Source organism: Cavia porcellus, unplaced genomic scaffold (genome assembly GCF_034190915.1).
Source record: "Cavia porcellus strain 051 isolate PalLab524CR breed Dunkin Hartley unplaced genomic scaffold, mCavPor4.1 scaffold_6, whole genome shotgun sequence".
Lineage (NCBI taxonomy): Eukaryota > Metazoa > Chordata > Mammalia > Rodentia > Caviidae > Cavia > Cavia porcellus.
The window spans coordinates 52,262,888-52,282,271 of NW_026947489.1; the positions used below are offsets into that span (position 1 = coordinate 52,262,888).

The 19,384-nt window shown below is 35.6% G+C and overlaps 1 protein-coding gene across 8 annotated transcripts in view; it reads right to left on the reverse strand.

Annotated features, from left to right (window-relative positions):
* The window catches only part of Tpk1 (thiamin pyrophosphokinase 1), a 344,321-nt gene that overhangs the window by 213,994 nt on the left and 110,943 nt on the right, over positions 1 to 19,384 (reverse strand). For all 8 annotated transcript variants that reach the window (XM_063250665.1, XM_013158945.3, XM_063250660.1 and 5 more), the window contains one exon: positions 17,623 to 17,692. In XM_063250665.1, coding sequence (XP_063106735.1) covers positions 17,623 to 17,692 — 70 coding nt within the window. The remainder of the gene's footprint in view (positions 1 to 17,622; positions 17,693 to 19,384) is intronic.

Here is a 19,384-nt window from a genome sequence, read left to right on the forward strand (position 1 = left end):
AAGAGAGTTGACAATGTACCATTATCTGGTGTCTTAGGCACTTTTCACTCTGGGACATACAACTCCTAACACCTACAACTTAAGGGTTCAGTTCATAGTCAGGGGCCTACAGGGCAGGAAAGGCATGGAAGGAGGGCTTAGCAGATGGCAGCCAGAAGCAGAGAGTGAAGGGAGGAGCCAGGCAGGCATAAATGCCCTTTCAGATCACCCTTCCAGGGAGGGCTTCTGCCCAGCGCCCTCTCCTAAAAGCAGGTCAGCTATGAATTTCTCAGTGACCTCTTCCACTGATGAGAATAGCGCCCCATGACCCAGGTGCCTTCAATACACATAAGACTTCAGGGGTAGCAGTGGGAGGTGGATGCCAGGTCTAAACCATAACACCTGGTAAGGTAAAAAATTCAGCTACCAAATATTCTTAAGTCACCTATGATTTGTCATCTATTAACCTAAATCAATCTGCATGGAAATTATTATTTTATGGCAGACCTATCTAAAGAGAGTAATACGGCTTAAATTAAAGTGATTTATTTATCAATTATCAATTATCAAACCTAGTTTTAGCTGCTAGGATTATTTCCAAAGATAAATAAAACAAAATAGCAAAAAAAGAATTCTGTGCAGAGCAGTAGAAGCACACATAGATAATTTCAACATAATGTGGCATGAAGATGCAGATTTAGGAATTTTTTCCTAGCTTGAATGACAGAAATTGGTCGTTGCCATGAAAGACTTCCTGGAAAAGACGACACATGAAATGAGGTTTGAAAGATAAGAGTGGAAACCTTTGAGTTCTTGGCTATCGGTTATTTTGAGATATATAATGATTTTTAAAATCTAGTTGGTCTATTGCTCTATAGAACATTACAACTTTTCCTCCTATTTCACCTATACAGCTGTAATTCGTAATCTGTTGTACACACACTATTTTTGATTAGAGCTATAAAACATCTTTGTTGTATTTTAAATACCCTTTCTGACATCCTTCAGCCTATTCTTCACCTTTAAGGTGATAGAGGCCAAACTGAAGTCTTTAAGGAGTACAGTTCAAATTCTCACATCTATTACCCTGGGATGCAAGCAACAGTCCAGGGAACATGTTAGTGTAATTGCCACTCGCATATTTGCCCATAAAAATTATTAACTACCCCTTGCTTAAAGAGAATTCTAGCTCACTTATCTGTCTCCTAACAGTATGAATCATGGCTGGCTCAGGTGCAATTCAATTATTATTTAAATTTCATGTGCTACAATGATGTGTCAACAAATGATACTGTCACCTAGTAAAGTGTTGGAGTGAGTGTGCTGGCTCAGCTAGTCTAGTGTTGGAGTTACTCTGCTGGCTCTTAGGTCAATAATAAAAATCAACAATTGTAAAACATGAAATCTATGTAGGAAGTGTGAATATGCATTGTGCAAGCACTCACAAGTACAGGAAAAACCCAGAAAGAGACTATTCTACAATGTTTTAAAAACAATTTTGTCTACATAGTCTTACATGATTATTCTCAGCTATCATCTTTTAGTTCAGGAATCTAAAAAGCTATTGAAAATAAGATTATGAAAAATATAAGCTCTTACATTGCATTAACAATTATTAAGAGGATTCAGTACTCTAGTTTTTAAAAGGTAAAATTAAAAGGCCACATATTACTCAAAACTTTTGACAAATGATTCCAGTTTCTCTGAAAAATCCCCAGAAGAAAATTTATTTCTGAACACTCCATCCACAGAGCAAGAAGGGAAAAGAGTTCTGTCAGGAACATACTTTATGAAATAGAATACCCATAAAGAACAATGCCTCTGATTAAACTTAGTTGTAAACTGACTTCCTGCAGCTGCTAAAAATGATCTCACCCTGAAAATTTATTTTGAGTCCACGCATGGTCTGACATACATAGAACCTTTACATGCACACGCCTCCCTCCTCCAAAACCCCAAAATGATTCACAGCTATGCATGGATAACTCTGAGATCTCAGATTTATAGTATTTGATAACCAGCAGACTAAAATATATTACTAAACTACCCTAATCAATAATTCAAGAAAAATATGCCTTCACAGTTTGTCATGTAGGGTTCTTTAATATCAAGACTTCTCTGGTAAATTGTCTTTTAAATGTGCTAATCATTTTTACCTTCCATCATTTTGATTCAACAACCCAATACTGTTGGCATGCTTACAAAGCTGAGTAATTTGACTGCATAAATACTTTTTAATAGAAATCTCTGAAGCAAGAGACTAATCACTGCTAAGGCTAGGTTTACAAGAAGCTGAACCAAGGACATTTGATTTTCCCTAAGCAAAGCTCATATATGTTTCCTTCCTGTGTATTAAAGCATAATAAAGTTATAGTTTATGTTAAGAAATGCCCAAAAATAGTTAAACTGAATCACAAACATTGAGAAATGGTAGCCAGAGGGATACTGACATTAATTGTCACAGGTATTTCAGGATATTGATATAACAATTTATGCTCAGCTTACACTAACCTATTTCATAACACATGTAGGTTTACTGTCTTAAACCATAAAAATCCCAAAAGTATTGAACAGGGTTTTATTCCCCCCAGAATTTTCATTAAAATACAGAAAATATAGGCCATATATATATATATATATATATATATATATACATACACATATGAGTTTCTACTCTGTTTTTTATCTAATCTCTAGGATTGTATTGAAAACTATAAGAGTTTTTTTGGTTCTAACTAAAAAGAGTAACATACAATACCTCCCAAAGAAGCACTGTGAAACATGGTTTCAACTGAAGGGTAAGTTTCCAGGAATCAAGATGATCCAATGTGTTAAATAAATGTAATTTGGATGTACTTGTGTTCAGGAATACTACTCAGCAATAATAGCAGTAATACATAAAATAGGCATGAATCTCAGAAACATTTGGTTAGTGAAAGAAGTCAGACCCAAAAGACAATGAAGTACACAGTTTTACATATCTAGCTTTTTAGAAGGCTCTGGGATCCAGGAGGTATGAGCAGGAAAATAACCGCAACTTTTGGTGAAACGTGTTTCAATATTGACTGTGGTGATGAGCACACAGCTGTATACTATTCAAAATATAATTTGACTGCCTGCTTAAAATGGATGGATTTTATTGCATAAAATTATATGTAAACAAAGCTGGTTTTAAAAAAAGAATAAGGAGAGGTTCCAGAGTCCCCGTGGCCTGCGGTAAGTGCTTAGTGCACTCTGCCCAAAGCCCAGACTGTTTGGGACCCTCCAGGCTTCCAGGTGCAGTGAAGTGGATAAGTGGGTCTAAGGCATCTACATCTGCCTCCCCATCCCAGCTGCTCTTGGAGAACTGTGGAGCTTCCAACAAGCAGGTGGGCGCACAGTGTCCCTGAAACCCAGCTTTAACTATGGAGTTCTAAACAGGCAGAAGACGGCCATTGGTTCTACAGGCCCAGTGGCTTGGAGTAACTGGGTGCCAGAGTCTCAGGAGCTGTGAACATAGAAGGGGATTTCCAACAGACCCTGAGGAAGCTTTCAAATAACACTTGAAACACAGAAATATAGGAAAATGACAACATGAAAGACCAAATTACAACCTCAAACCTCCAGTCCATCTCAAGAAACCCTAGGAGCAATGTATATAGAAGAAAATATATGCCATTCACCTCAAATATCGGACACAATCGCTACTGAAATTAACAAGCAACTGCAGAAAGCTTTAAAGGAATTCAAACTCGAAATAATCTCCCAGGTAAAAGAAGAAATGATAAAAGAAATGAAAGAGGTTCTGAATATATCTAAAGAAAACACAGTTAAAAAATTGGAGGAACTAAACAAAAAGATAGAATCCCCAGATAAGCAAGATAAGAAACAAACAGAATACATAATGCAGATGCACAGAGATATACAGGAAATAAAAAACTCCACTGAAAGTTGTAAAAACCGCCTTAATGAAAGTGAACATAGAATTTCAGACCTTGAAGACAGGATTGCAGCTAGTGAACAGGAAAGGAAAGATCTTTTAAAAATAACAAGGAATCAGGAAATAACAATTCAACAACTGCAAGACGATGCAAAGAAAAATAACATAAGAATGATAGGGATTAATGAAAAAGAAAGAGACAACATAAAGGATGTCAAGAGGATGTTTAGAGAAGTAATAGCTGAAAATTTCCCAAGCATGAGATCAGAAACTGACATCAGGATGATTGAAGCATATAGAACTCCAAATAGTCATAACCAAAATAAAACTACACCCAGACATATAATAATCACCATCCCAGAAATCCAACACAAGGATAGATTATTAAAAGCTGTCAGAGAGAAAAGACAGATCATTTATAAAGGAAAACCTATCATAATCACAGCAGACTTCTCAGCACAAACAATAAAGTCAAGAAGAGCATGGAGAGAAGTATTCCAGATCCTAAAGCAAAATTATTTCCAAGCTAGACCGATGTATCCTGCAAAACTATCATTCAAAACTGATGGGGAAATACGATACTTCCATGACAAAGAACAGCTGAAGAACTTCATGAACACCAAACCAACCCTGCAAAAAATATTGAAAGACAGTTTAGATACACAAAGGAAAAAACCACTAAGCAAAGCAGATAATTAAACAGAACAGAAAGATAAAGATAAAATCTCTCTGCAACAGCAGAGAGATAACATGTCAACAATAAACCATCAATTAACAGTAATAACCATTAATGTAAATGGTCTCAATGCACCAATCAAAAGAAACAGACTAGCAGAATGGATCAAGAAACAAAATCCAACCATATGCTATTTACAGGAAACCCATCTAACCCAGAAGGATACTCACAGACCGAAAGTCAAAGGAGGGAAACCAATACCTCATGCAGCAGGAATCCAAAAAAAAGCAGAAGTAGCCATTCTGTTTGCAGACAACGTGAACTTTAAACCAACAATGACCATAAAGGACAAAGAGGTCACTACATACTCATTAGGGGAAAACTCCGAGAGGAAGAGATAACTATCTTAAATATATATGCACCAAACTCCAGAGCACCCAGTTATATAAGACAACTATTAACAGAAATGAAAACTCAAATTATCAGTAACACAATTGTAACAGGAGACCTTAATACGCCATTGACACCAAGGGACAGATCAACCAGACAGAAAATGAGCAAAGAAATAACAGAACTGAATCACACCTGTGAACAAATGGATTTGATAGACATATACAGAATGTTCCACCCAACAACATCAGAATACACATTCTTCTCGGCAGTACATGGGTCATTCTCTAAAATAGACCATATATTAGCTCACAGAACATATTTAAACAAATGCAAAAGAGTTGAAATTATCCCTTGCATGTTATCGGATCATAGCGTACTGAAATTAGAAATTAATGATGAAAGATACTGCAAAAATCCCACAAACACATGGAAACTGAATAACACACTCTTGAGTAATCAGTGGGTCAAAGAAATTAAAGAAGAAATTAAACAATACCTAAAAGAAAATGAAAATGCAGATACAACTTACTGGAATTTGTGGGATGCAATGAAAGCCATCCTCAGAGGAAAATTTATTGCACTGAGTTCCCACATCAAGAAAACAGAACGAATACAAATAAATAACTTGATGCTACACCTCAAACAGCTAGAAAAAGAAGAACAAGTCAAGCCCAAAGCCAAAAGAAGAGAGGAAATTATAAAAATCAGAGCAGAAATCAATGCAATAGAGACTAAGTACAGTAATAACCATTAATAATCAACATACGTAAGTCAATAAATGTAATCCACCATATCAATAAAGCCAAAAGTAAGAATCACATGATCATTTCTATAGATGCAGAAAAAGCCTTCGAGAAGGTCCAACATTCATTCATGATAAGAACTTTACAGAAAATTGGAATAGATGGTCTTTACCTCAATATAATAAAGACCATTTATGATAAACCAATAGCCAGCATCATACTAAATGGCCAAAAATTGAAAGCCTTTAGTTTAAAATCAGGCACAAGACAAGGATGTCCTTTATCACCACTCCTATTTAATACAGTACTGGAAGTACTAGCCAGAGCAATTAGGCAAGAGAGAGAAATAAAAGGGGTAAAGATAGGAAAAGAAGAAGTTAAATTATCATTGTTTGCAGATGACATGATACTCTACATAGAAGACCCCCTAAACTCCATTGAAAGACTCTTAGATACAATAAATAAATTCAGTAATGTAGCTGGATACAAAATCAATACTCAGAAATCAATAGCATTCCTATACACGAACAACAAAATCACAGAGACGGAAATAAGAGAAACCACACTCTTCACATTAGCAAGCAAAAAAATGAAATATTTAGGAATTACTCTTACGAAAGAAGTGAAAGACTTATACAGTGAAAATTATAATACACTGAAAAAAGAAATTGAAGATGATCTCAGAAAATGGAAAGACATCCCTTGCTCATGGATAGGAAGAACAAACATTGTGAAGATGGCCATTCTCCCAAAACTGTTATACAGATTCAATGCAATCCCAATAAAAATACCATCAACATACCTTATAGATCTAGAGAAATCACTCCTAAAATTCATCTGGAACCAGAAGAGACCTAGAATAGCAAAGGCAATTCTAAGCAGCAAAGGCAAGGCAGGAGGCATCACAATCCCTGACTTGAAGTTATACTACAAAGCAATGGTAGTAAAGTCAACATGGTATTGGCATCAAAACAGAGCTGAAGATCAATGGAATAGATTAGAAGATACAACCACAACTACAAACACACTCAACCACCTTATCTTTGATAAAGGAGCCAAGCAGGTTCACTGGTAGAACGACAGTCTCTTTAATAAATGGTGCTGGAAAAACTGGCTCTCCATTTGCTGAAAACTAAATCTAGACCCATGTCTACCACCATGTACTAAATTAAAATCTAAATGGGTCAAAGATCTGAATATTAAAACAGAAACACTAAATCTATTGGAAGACAAATTGGGTAGAAACCTTGAAGACATAGGAGTAGGTAGAGAATTCATGAACAGGACTCAAACCGCACGGGAAATACTTCCCAGAATCAGTAACTGGGACCACTTCTTATTAAAAAGTTTCTGCATGTCAAAAGAAATCTCCAGCATAGTGAAAAGAAAACCCACAAACTGGGAAAAGATTTTAGTGAACTCTCTCTCAGACAAGGGACTCTTGTCTAAAACATATAAAGAATTAAAAAAACTCAGACCTCCAAAATTCAAAGATCCAATCCAAAAATGGGCATCTGAGATGAATACGCAATTATCAGATGAAGAAATGCAAATGGCAAATAAATACATGAAAAAATGTTCATCATCATTGGTCATTAGAGAAATGCAAATTAAAACCACACTGAGATACCATCTCACTCCTGAAAGAATGTCCAGGATCAAGAAAACCAACAACAACAAATGCTGGAGAGGCTGTGGTGAAAAAGGAACTCTCCTACACTGTTGGTGGGAGTGTAGACTGGTGCAGCCTTTGTGGAGGTCAGTCTGGAGATTTCTCAAAAGCTGGGATTGGAAGTCCCATTTATTCCAGCTATTCTACTTCTAGGCATATTCCCAGAAGAACTGAAAGCATCATACCACAGTGATATATGTGCACCTATGTTTATAGCAGCACAATTTGTAATCGCCAGATCTTGGAAACAACCCAAGTGTCCATCAACTGAGGAATGGATAAAAAAGTTGTGGTATTTCTATACAATGGAGTATTATTCAGCTATAAAGAAGGATCACATTGAGATATTTATCAATAAATGGGCGCAGCTTGAGACCATACTCATAAGTGAAATAAATCAATCTCGCATTTATGAATACCGAATAGTTTCCCTAATGTAAGTAATGATTCAAATATATAAAAATATGTGGTAATCATGATTCCCCATTAGGTGGCCTTGAAGCCTTATAAAGTTTTCACTTTAATTGGAAAGGCTTTATTCTGGGCTTCTTGATATGGAAATATTTGAAGCTATAGTATATGAAGTTTTATTCAAATATTTCAAGGAAAAAGACAGACACTATGGTAACTACTAGTAAGTCGGGTTATTTGGTGGTGAAGCACTAGGTTGCTGAAACAGTCATGCTTTGACCTGTATTGTTATATTGCTATGTCCTCTTTTATCTCAATCTCTCCCTTATTCATTAAAAAATTACTTAGTTATTTTTTTATGTTTTTTTAATTAAGGGGAAATATTTAAAAAATTAGCAGGATATATAATATTAACTTTTTTGATTTCCTATTAACTTGTTTTGAAGTCCTGTAATACTCCCACGATCTTGTTTTGACTAATTAGACTCTGTTCCATTCTGTATGATAGTATCAAGTTTGAGGGTATAGGCAACTACTTTGAAGGCAATAAGGTTCACTAAGATGCCCATTCTGGTTTGACTATTGTCTCCTTTGGAAGTCCTGTAATGTTTACAATGCTTAAGTTTTATTGGTCTTGTTCTCTACTGTTTTGTTCAACTTTATAATACCTAATGAGATAGACAATTCTTTTTAAGGAAACAAGAGACATTATGGTAACCATTGTTGATAACCTTGTACTCTGTTCTTACATCATGTACTATGTCTATCCTTGGTTTTGACTGACAGCTTTGTTTTGCCATATTTGACTTTATTCTCTCCCAAAAAAAAGTAATAAGAAATAAGGAGTAATATAACCCAAAATGTGTAAATTTTGTTGTAAAAAAGGGAGGGAAAAAAAGTGCTCTAAAGGATACAACAGCAAGTGTGTTTAGGGGTGTTAAATAGCTGACCATATTAATGTTAATGTTTTTGGTTGAATCATTGAACACAACAGTTTGCAGTCTCACTGTTTGAATGTCTACTTTGTATGCTTTGATACTGTGACTTGAGCAACTATCTCTAAGATGATAATATGTAATCTATTAACTGGTGATTTCTTCCTGTTTTTTTTTTTTTTTTGTAGTTCTGTATTACTTGTATCCTTACACCGCTTTGTTTTGTTTTGTTTTTCTCTTTTTCCTTTTCAATAAAAGAAAAAAAAAAGAATAGCTAGTTATTACATTCCTTTATTCCAGCCATGATGTAAAAAATGCTTGCAACAATTTTCTAAAGGTAGTACAATTATCACATTAGACATAATAGTAACTGTGATACAGATATTTACAAGGTTATCTGAAAATATATTCAGGTGCACATTCAAGGACTTAAAATTTCATCACTCCATAGAACCAAGGGCCACCCTGCATCCTCCTGGCTTTACCAAATCTTTTAAAATTAACCAAAGCCGTAAATTTCTACATCAAGATTTCTCTGAATACTCCAAAATATTTCAAGATACTTCTAATAGCTGATATAACCATAAAAAACCATAAAAATTTCCTCATCAAGATTTCTCTGAATATAGTAATGTCTTCCTAAAATGTGACAGATAAAGAAACTACAAACTAAAGAAGTTAAATTACTTGCTACAAGTGTCATACATAGGAATTCAGTTACACAGACTTTTGAACCCCAACTTAACTCAGTACTAACTTTCTAATCAGAACTGAGAACAAAACTGTTCAGTTACTCATGACAGGCCACTGATTCCTTCAAGGTATCTCAGAAGCTTGTTACCAGACACCTGGGTTAATAATACTGATACAAACTTTAGAATCTGATTTTTAAGATGTAGTTTCACACATTAGTTACTGAACTTCGATGAAGTGAGGTATAGTAATTCTACAGGTATAGTTACAATAAGCATCCTTTATTCTCATTTGATCACTCTGAAAATGTTATGATCCACTAACGAAAAAGTTGCATGGCTATGTGTTGCTGAAAGTCTGAAATCTTAACTCTTAGAAAATTAATAGGATAAGAAGAATAAGAGATCAGCAATTGCTTTGCTTTTTAAATGCATCTTACCCCATCACTTTAAGTGCATGCTTAATTGAATGCTTATTTGTAGAAATGCAGGGACTTTTTTGGCATGTTCATATTTTCAAACAGAAAAGAAATTCCTAAACATCAGAGTTAACGTAAATCAATATTTATATAAAAATAATCTGGAAAATTCCCCTTCAGGCCTCTATATCCACCAGTTATCCTGTAACATTTAAAAACAGTCTTTTGCACACTTAAAATATTCTATGCACTACAATTCCAAAACTGTACTGCAACTATTTGCAATTTACAAAATTGTGTTGTAACTATTTCCTAAAATCATTCTGCTAATGAGTCTCGGAAACACTAAGTCCTGTGAAGCCATAAACTACAAAAAGTAAATCTCTCACTTTTAGCGTTCATACTACATGTTGTTCCTAGTATGTGCTATTCTCAAAATATCAGTGAAGTCAAAGACAATGACTTTAATTTCAAAATAAAAGGCTCATTCAGACAGGCATTAAAATGCACTGTAATATAGGAATACTCTGAAATAAGTGGAGCATAAATTATAAGGCATTTTAGGCAAAAATAATTATCTTTTAAAATATAAAATATTTCTGGTTTATACATAGTAACAAGGTGCATAATTATCCAAAGTTTATTATCAAAATACTTCCAATAGCTGATATATAACTTAGAAATCCCTGGTTGAAATAAAGCTTATCTTTAATGACATCTCTGCTAACATATCAATGAAAAATCATTATTTCTATAAATTCTCAGATGCTCATTAGTGTACTAGATATTAAGAGACATATAAAGATGATTAATTATGATTGCTTCCTTCTACGAGTTCACCACTTAGTCAAGGATATAAGATATAGCCACACATAGTTAAATCACAAGCTAAAATGAGAAAGTAAATAATTACAAAGTATTATGCAAAGTCAAAGGGCAATAGATTACTCGAAATTTATAATCAAGTAAAGGATATAAGTCTTTACAGCTTTAAATCAAGGTGGAATATGAATGTAACATTTTGATTTAAGAGTATTATTTCAGTGCAAGAGATGTCAAGCCACATCAGGTCAGGAGGAGAGAGATGACCTCAAGGAACTCTTAGAATGCTAGCTGAGCAAGGAGGCATAGAGTATCCCTGCAAGAAATGCATGCATGACATTAAAACCATCTTCAAATCAGGACCAGGTAGAGTTTATAAGCACTATTGGGTCAGGCTGGCCAGGTAATCAGAATGGATGATGACCAGCACCCAGTGTACAAGGTCAATCATGAGAAAGGACAAAGAATGAGAGGATAAACAGTGTGACATGTCTAGAACAGGGAGCAGTTTTGGCTAACTAGAAGACAACAGGGGAAAAACTGGACAGGCCCAAAAAGATAACCCTGAATCTCAAGATAATGAGTTTAGATTTTATCTGCTAGGAAAAGTAAAATCTCACTCCCTCACCACTGATGACCACACAGGAACAAACACAGAAGCATAGCAACACCCTACGCTCTGGGCTCCTAATGTTCCAACACCATTAGGATCTTCAGAATGTTCTCTAACACTGCAATTCTGTTTTGATTATTCTACAGATTTTATCTCATTCCAAAGCTAGTTTCGTTGTGGTATTTTTTTTTTATTTCCTGGTCAGTTTATCTTAATTTTTTAATAGATTAGGTTTGTAGTGACAAGCCTATAGCACGCATGCCACAGCTGGGCATTTGCTACCATTGAAAGCTCTAAAAGGTTTGCCATCACTGGATTAGGATATGCAAATGTTTGTCATGTTTAAAGGCATTATTTTTTAAAATAAAATACATCAAAATAAACATTCTTGCCTGTTTTCAGACTACTCTGAGTTCCTAATTTCATGACTCTTGCTTGTATCTACATGGCTCTTCTATTCTGGATTCCATTGACTGCACTAATTATCACAACTATAGATTATGATAATCATGATTATTCTATACTAATCTAAGCATATGCCACTGAATCCTTTTATAGATTCAGAGACCTATAAATTTCCCACCCACACTCAAATTTCACCACATGATGACCCAGTTTTATAAAATTTGATATTAGGAAAAAATAGTAAGGTGTCACTTTTAGGGGGAGATGGCAATCACAGGGAACACAAAGATTTCCACAGTTGTTTTAATATTATATTTATTAATCTCACCATTGTTTTTAAAGGTGTATACCACACTGTAAAAATTCACTGAGCCGTATCATTAGGATTTATGTACTTTTGCATACGTTTGTTTTTAAATATTGTTTTAAAATATTCTTTAATGATTAAATGCCACAGTTAACTACTTTTCAGACTCCAGTCAATAAGTAACTAGAGTTTAAACATTTTTAAAAAGAGAGTCTCATCATGTAGTACAAGATTTCTTTGTGCTCATTATGTAGTTCAGGCTGGCCTTGAACTCACAGAAATCCTCTTGCCTCAGCCTCCTGAGTGCTTAGATTACAGCAATAAGCCAGCCACTATGCCCAGCTCTGTAGCTAAAACTATTTTTAAGAGATGCTGCAGACAATACAGAAATAGATAGATATACAGTAGATCTGAGATGGTGAAAGAGAATTGGGGGTGAGAGTGAGCAGGAATTTAACCTTCCTATAATCATTATTGTGTACAGGACATACACATAAACAACAGCCTCTCGATATTCTTTTTAAAGTGGATATTGTATTCTTTCCCTACTGAATGCAAAAAATCACTATAGAATAGAAAGTGTCCAGTGTCACCTGCTTCCCTTGTGGGTTGGTATTTCATGTCTGTGACTTGTGGCTATTCCAGTCAGTGAGGCAGGGTATCAGCTTTCCCGTCCCTGAGCATGGCCAATGTTGGGTTTCACACACTGGGAGAAGGCAGGGGAAGCCTTTTTAATCACACAGGCTCAGAGTGTACACATGTGACTCTGGTCAGCAGCAAGCTGGCACTGTAGCAAAAAGGGCACTAACCCCACTCCCCACCACCCCATCCCAATACTCCACATTGTTCCAAAGTTCACCCTCACGGCCTCCAGGCACTGATAGGAAAACAGGAAATTAGGAGTGGGGAAGAAGGTTAGGACCGACATCTAAAATCTCTCATCTCCATTTTCAAGTCCAGCACCAAAGCGAGGATTGGAGTGTCCCTGCCAATGCCGACTCTGTATTTTTTCACTGGATTTCAATCTACCCCAGCTTGGTGTACAAACTAAACATATACCATGTCAGACCTAGCCACCCTCGGAGCACAGGTAAACTACTGAAAACTGAGGGTCATCTGCCAAAATCATTCAAAATCTTTAGGAGAAGAGAAGGAATGACTAACCATGGACATTTATTAATAAACATGTTATGTAATATTCCCACACACTTTTCTAAGCAAAGTGGAGCTTGAATAAGTAACTACAGATAAAGCAGTCATTTTTTTTCTATTGTCCCAAAGGACAGCATCAAAAAAGAGGTTTAATGAGGTGCTTTGCTTCTTACAGACAAATAACAAATATACAAATATACATAGTTTTTCTGTTTTGTTTCTTCCTCCTCACTAATACATACTCAACTGTTATTTATTGTTTTCACAGTTAGAAAAAAAATATTTAGGGCTTTTAACTAAAACAAAATGTGATAGACGAAAGCAGGTAGCTTTCCAAACTGTAAAAAGACATGTGAGTATTTATGAAAGCTCATGCGGCCTTGGAGACACTATACTAAGTGAACTAAGACAGATACAGAAACACAGCACTGCATGAGTCCATATAAACAAAATATCTATGACAGCCAAAATGATGCAGTCAAATTGTACAATGGTGGTTTCTGGCACAGAAATAAGTGAGAGACTGGGCATTCTCTATCAGTGGATATACTATTTTATAATATATTAATTAAGCAAGAAGAATAAACTCTAGAGATCTGCTACACAACATTGTACAATAATTTACTAAAACGCTTACAAAGAGGGGGAGGGTAGACCTAATTTTAAGTGATGTTACTAAATTTTAAAAAGATATTTAAATAAAGATAGTGTCTGAATGGTTTTAAAGCAATCACTACTGGATTGGATTTTAGGCCCTGACTCATTTCTTATTAATAATATTAGCAAGAAGAATGTTATTATCATGAACAAAAGGACAAGTCACAAATCAGGGCATTCAGATAGTTAAGAAGTACACAAAAAGAAGGCCAACCTATTATCACTCAGGAAACGAACACTGAGATCATGAGATTTCATTCACAGACAATAAATAGATAGAATGAAAAAAGGTGAAAGAGAATCAACATGAATTAGCATATTAAGCAATGGGGACACAGTTGCCAGAAATGAAAGTGGAGCCAGCATCTTGAAAAAATTGTTAACTTTTAGAAAGTTAAACATACATTTGCCCTATGAACTAGAAGCTTCATTGTTTGCAATGAATGGATGATAAAACACATGTTGACAGAAATACTTGCACAAAAATATTTAAAATGGAATTATTAAAAACAACCAAAAGCTAGAAATAACTCAAAAAGTCCATCAGGTAAATGAATAAAATAACTGTGGTATATCCACACAATAGAATATTACTGGACAGTGAAAAAGGATTAAGGATACATAAATCAATGTCAAACACATTATGTTAAACAACAGAAACAAGAAACAAAAAGTATGCATACTGTGTCATTTATTTTGCATGAAATGCACAGAAAATAAGATTAGAGGGATGCACATCAGAAAGTTGTTGCAGCAGCATAAGAAATTGTCTGGAAGTGAATACAAGTGATTTTCTGCAATTAGGGAAGCGTTCTTTCTCTAGTTTGGAATGGGAGCTAAGAAGGGGTATTTAAGTCTGAAAAAATTCCCTCACAATAAACACCCACAAGGCACACACTTGATTGCATGTTACTCCATGTTTTTTTCATTGTCTGACTTCTGAAAAGGGAAATGGATCTAACTTAAAGAAGTTCACACTGGCCAAAGATAGAGTGATTCCAACACTAAAACAAAGTAACCCCTGCAATGGGCTGAAACTCATCTATTATGCGTAAACCAAGAATTTGGGTCTGTAAAAATATTAGTTAACTTTGATGCATTTAGGCCACTGATTGATTATGTGCAAAGTGAGTAATGAAATATAAGCCCATCTCATCTCCTTTTCAAACTCTACTACACATTTCTAGAGCCTATTCTTGGATTGTTGGCTTCAGAATAAGTAGGTGCTACATTTGTACTAACTGGTAACAGTCACCTGCAGTACCTCCCTGTCTTCACGAGGCTTCTCAGTGGCAACTAAGCCAGGTGAATACTCCATGCTTGGGAAGACTCTCCCAGCACAGGCCTCAGACACCTTCCCTTCAGTCTCCTCTGCCTGGCCCTCAGCCCCAGTGCTGTGTGGGGTGCTCTTCCTGTAACCAACAGCCCTTGGCCATCCCACACTCACAGTGGGTTCCATCTCTTATGACCTGCTACATTTCCAATTTCCCTTTCCTGCTGGGACTGAGAAGGAGTACAGGCAGCTAGCAGGTGAGGCCAGAGTCTGAAACACATCTTGGTCCCACTCAGGTTCTTCCAGGTCTTAGCTCCAAGAGGGACAGGCCTAACCGTGAATGTCCAGTGGCATCCACAGGCAGAGTGGGGAAAGGCACAGTATCACCTGCCTTGTCCTTCTTCAGCCTAAGTATAGGAAAAAACAGTCTTACTAATGACTCCCTAGACTCTCCCCCTATCAGCCTATCTGGGGGCTCCTATCTGTACCAGTCTTCTTCCTTCCATTCCACATGCATAAATATTTCATTTTGTCCTTACATGGAGTTAACTCTTTAAAAATGCATGCCTTGGTGCATAACTACATAGCTTTCTACTGCATATATGGATGCTAAATAAGTCAGACTAGGCAAGGAACAGTCCTGAAACTATACACTGCCTCTTTAACATACACACAAGTATCTTTCTGCTTTTATTGTGAAGGACTTCTGTTAAAAATATGATTAAGAGGAATTATGTTTGGTCACTTGTATCCAATTAGTTTAAGTGGTTAGGGTTTGGATATAATGAGATGTATTTTAAAGATTTAATTCCCACTTGAAGCAGTCAGATTCACACATCTCCCTATTAAAGACTCTACCCTTATCCAGGCCTGCTATGCACCAAGGCATCAGAATATGGATCATTGCAAACACATCATTAGAAGAAGAAAATCAATGCAAAGTGCACTGTTTTATTGAACATCTTCATATATGGACAAACGGTTGTTAGATAAATTGCCTTAATCTTCTTGGAAGACTTCTATACAATTACTTATAAATATGTTGAGAAATATAAACATAATCATTCTGAAATTGGTAATGGCAATGATAATGGTGCTTTCCCTCAGTGTGGTAATCTATTTTCCATGCAAATGTGAATAGAAGTGTTTCCTGTTATCTCCCCCATTACTGTCTGGTCCAATCCAATAAAAATAATGAATATAAAAGTCTATTTTTACACAAACATTTCAGATTATTCTTATGATCAAGCAGTAGGAAAATACTGGGTTAATATCCTTTTACAGTTCTGGCTATCATTATATTGACAATCTACACCTACCATCAGGGAACAAGGCCTCAGCACTCCACTGTTCACTAGCAATCAGGAGAGAGATGGGGAATAAATAACATCCAACGCACAATCTGCGCTTCTTGAACATTATGTACCTGCCTGAGCAGACCAGCACATTTTACAATACTTTTAAAGATTTTTTTTATGCATTGTCCATATCAGGTCTTAGAGAATATTGTCATGTGAATTTACAAAGTTACGAAACAAAGAAGCAAAAAGTGTTAAGAATTTAAATTGTATCAAAGGCTGTCGCCCTTACAGTATTTTTTGATAAAGTGTCTGGCACCCAGACATCTGCATCAGCACATCTGATGGCAAGGGAAACATGCCGTTCTCCTCCTAAGCAGTCAGCTGCTTTCAGAAGTCAGCTCTCATAAGAGAGATTTGAAGGTAAGCATTCCAATGCCATAAAGAAAAAAAAAAATATCATTTCAAAATACGTATATTTAATACACGCCTAGGGTATGCTACGTCATAATATTTTTATTCTGCTTTTTGCTGCAAGTAGATGACTTCTCAAACTATCAGCCTTTCAATATATTTAATAACACATGACAGATTTTGAACAACATTTCATAGCTGGTCTACTTATATGTGCACCATAAATTCTTAGATTTCCCAAGGAGCTGGACTACGCACATGTTTGCAATGTGCTAGATTTAAAATCTGTTTCCATTAAACATTCTCTCAGCTAAAAATAGCACACCATGCAGATCAATGATAGCAGACAGTACAGTCAGTAAATCAAGAAATAAACTACGTTATCTTTAAATACATACATGAGCATAATTCAGAAGCTATTAAGTTAGAGTAACTTATTCTCTGCCCTGTCCCACATCAACATAAAATCTCACATTATCTATAATAGAATATATTTCTTTTATATGAGATCGGCTTGTATTCATTTAAGGGGATTGAATAAAACTAGAATTACTAGATGAAGTTTTATTTTAGCCAGCGTTCAAAATCCTCACACATATTGATAGTTGATAATGCTATTTAATGAGGCTTTGAGGTAGTAGGGTTTTGTAAAAAAAAGAATGGATGGGCCTAACAGATTCCATTTAAAGAAATAGTACAACACAGTTAAACAACTCCCTCTCACTGAGATATTTCTGTAAAAGACACTGAGAGAAATTACTATTGCCCATTTACTCAGTAGAAAATAAAACAAAGATAAGCAGAAGTTAGTAGTGTAAGGGCGCTGCTAAAAGAAAGCATACCTTTCTCTCTCTTCTTCAGTGATATCATATAAGCGGTTGGCACCTCCATCAGCACAGGCCCTTAAAAGAGCTTGAAATAAAACAAATAAAAACTATTTCAATATAGAGAATAAGGAGCAGCATCTTTCAAATAATGAACACTAAATAGCAAAGACTCAGAAAAACACATGCACTCCCTCTAACCTACCTGGATCATTTCACATTTATCTGTGACACTGCTGGAACCAAATTCACGTCACATAGCAAAAGACAAGGAACTCAGAATCACCTACAGATTCCACTTATTTCCTTCGTGCATCCTCCTCAATCCCTCCGATTCAGTACATGAGGAGAATGTATGTACGTGCATGTTTGCAATATTTCTTGACACTGGTTTCTCCTTCTTTATAAGAGGAGACACAGGATATAGAGTACAGCTACTGCATTTTTAATGGATTTTTAAAGTACTTTGTTTTGTCACATATTATGGAATTTCATTTTTATTTGCAAATAGGAAGGAACCAAGAAATGGAGTGGAGGTTTGGAAGAAGAGAAATAAAAAGAACTAAGATGTGTTAGGTACATGTGTCATCACCTGTAGTTAATAGTAATTACATACTGAAAACATACTAATAAACATTAGTAAACATAAATTATGATTATGATTATTTATAAATACATAATCTAGACAATACATGACTAATATAAAAGTTGTGAAGGTCATGCAAACTTGAAACTTGAGAAATGCTAAAATAATCAAGCAAAGCCTGTTCTCTCTACCCAGGCTTTTGTCTCTCTCCTGCTGTTGCTCTGGGATTGAATGACTCCTTGAAGATTTCTCAATTCCAGATATGCCACATTTTGTTGCTGTGCTACTTCTCTCATTTTCTTTTCCACAGAAATACACAGAATCTTAGCAACACCTCAGAGTAAAAACTACAAATCACCAAACCCAAAGGTAGTTGGCCGAAGTCATTAAGATAACGTGATAAGGTCTCCACATGAAAAGTCTTCCAACCAGTACGAAAAAGACTGGAGCCCTTGATTGATTAAAGGATTTGATGATTAAAATTCAATTCAAGAACTGATTGACAAAGTAAGAAACTGCCTTTTTTTGAAATTAAAATTAATGATATGTGTAACTGAAATTGGGAAATTGTGCATTCCTTGGTTAACTTAAATATAAAATTCTAGTTCAAGCTACTAAAGTAGCTCAATAAAAGGTCAGTGACACTTGTTTTGTCCTGCAAAGGCTAAAATTATAGATGCTAATAATGAACCAATGGGAAAAATTGACAGCTTCCACAGTGCAAAGTTTACCCAAATGTTTCACACGCTAGGGTGAGATATTTAAGAAAGTATTTGCAAAAGAGTGAAACTGTCCCACTTCTAATTAGGAGACCCTAACCATCTGCTGGAACCACACACCTGTATCCACTATGCCAGTTTAAAGCACTTGGGGAATTTCTCTGCAGAAGAAGTACTTCTGGATGGCTGAGAGGTATCCGTTTCCACCTTTGAACCACTGATTCACGGAGTACAATGTTGTAGGTACCTTGGCTGTACATGAAACTATATTAGTATATTAGTTTCTGACTTCCAAAAAGCTGCTGTCACTCTGTTCTTATGCTCTTACTTGTCCTCTCTCCATGGCTATTTTTAAAATCTTTGCTTTGTCTTTGGTGTTTTAAAATTCATTCCTATGTTATCTTATTTGAAGTTAACTGTGCTCCCTACATCTGATGATCTGTCTTTCTTTAGTTCTGGATAATTTTTCTTGTTT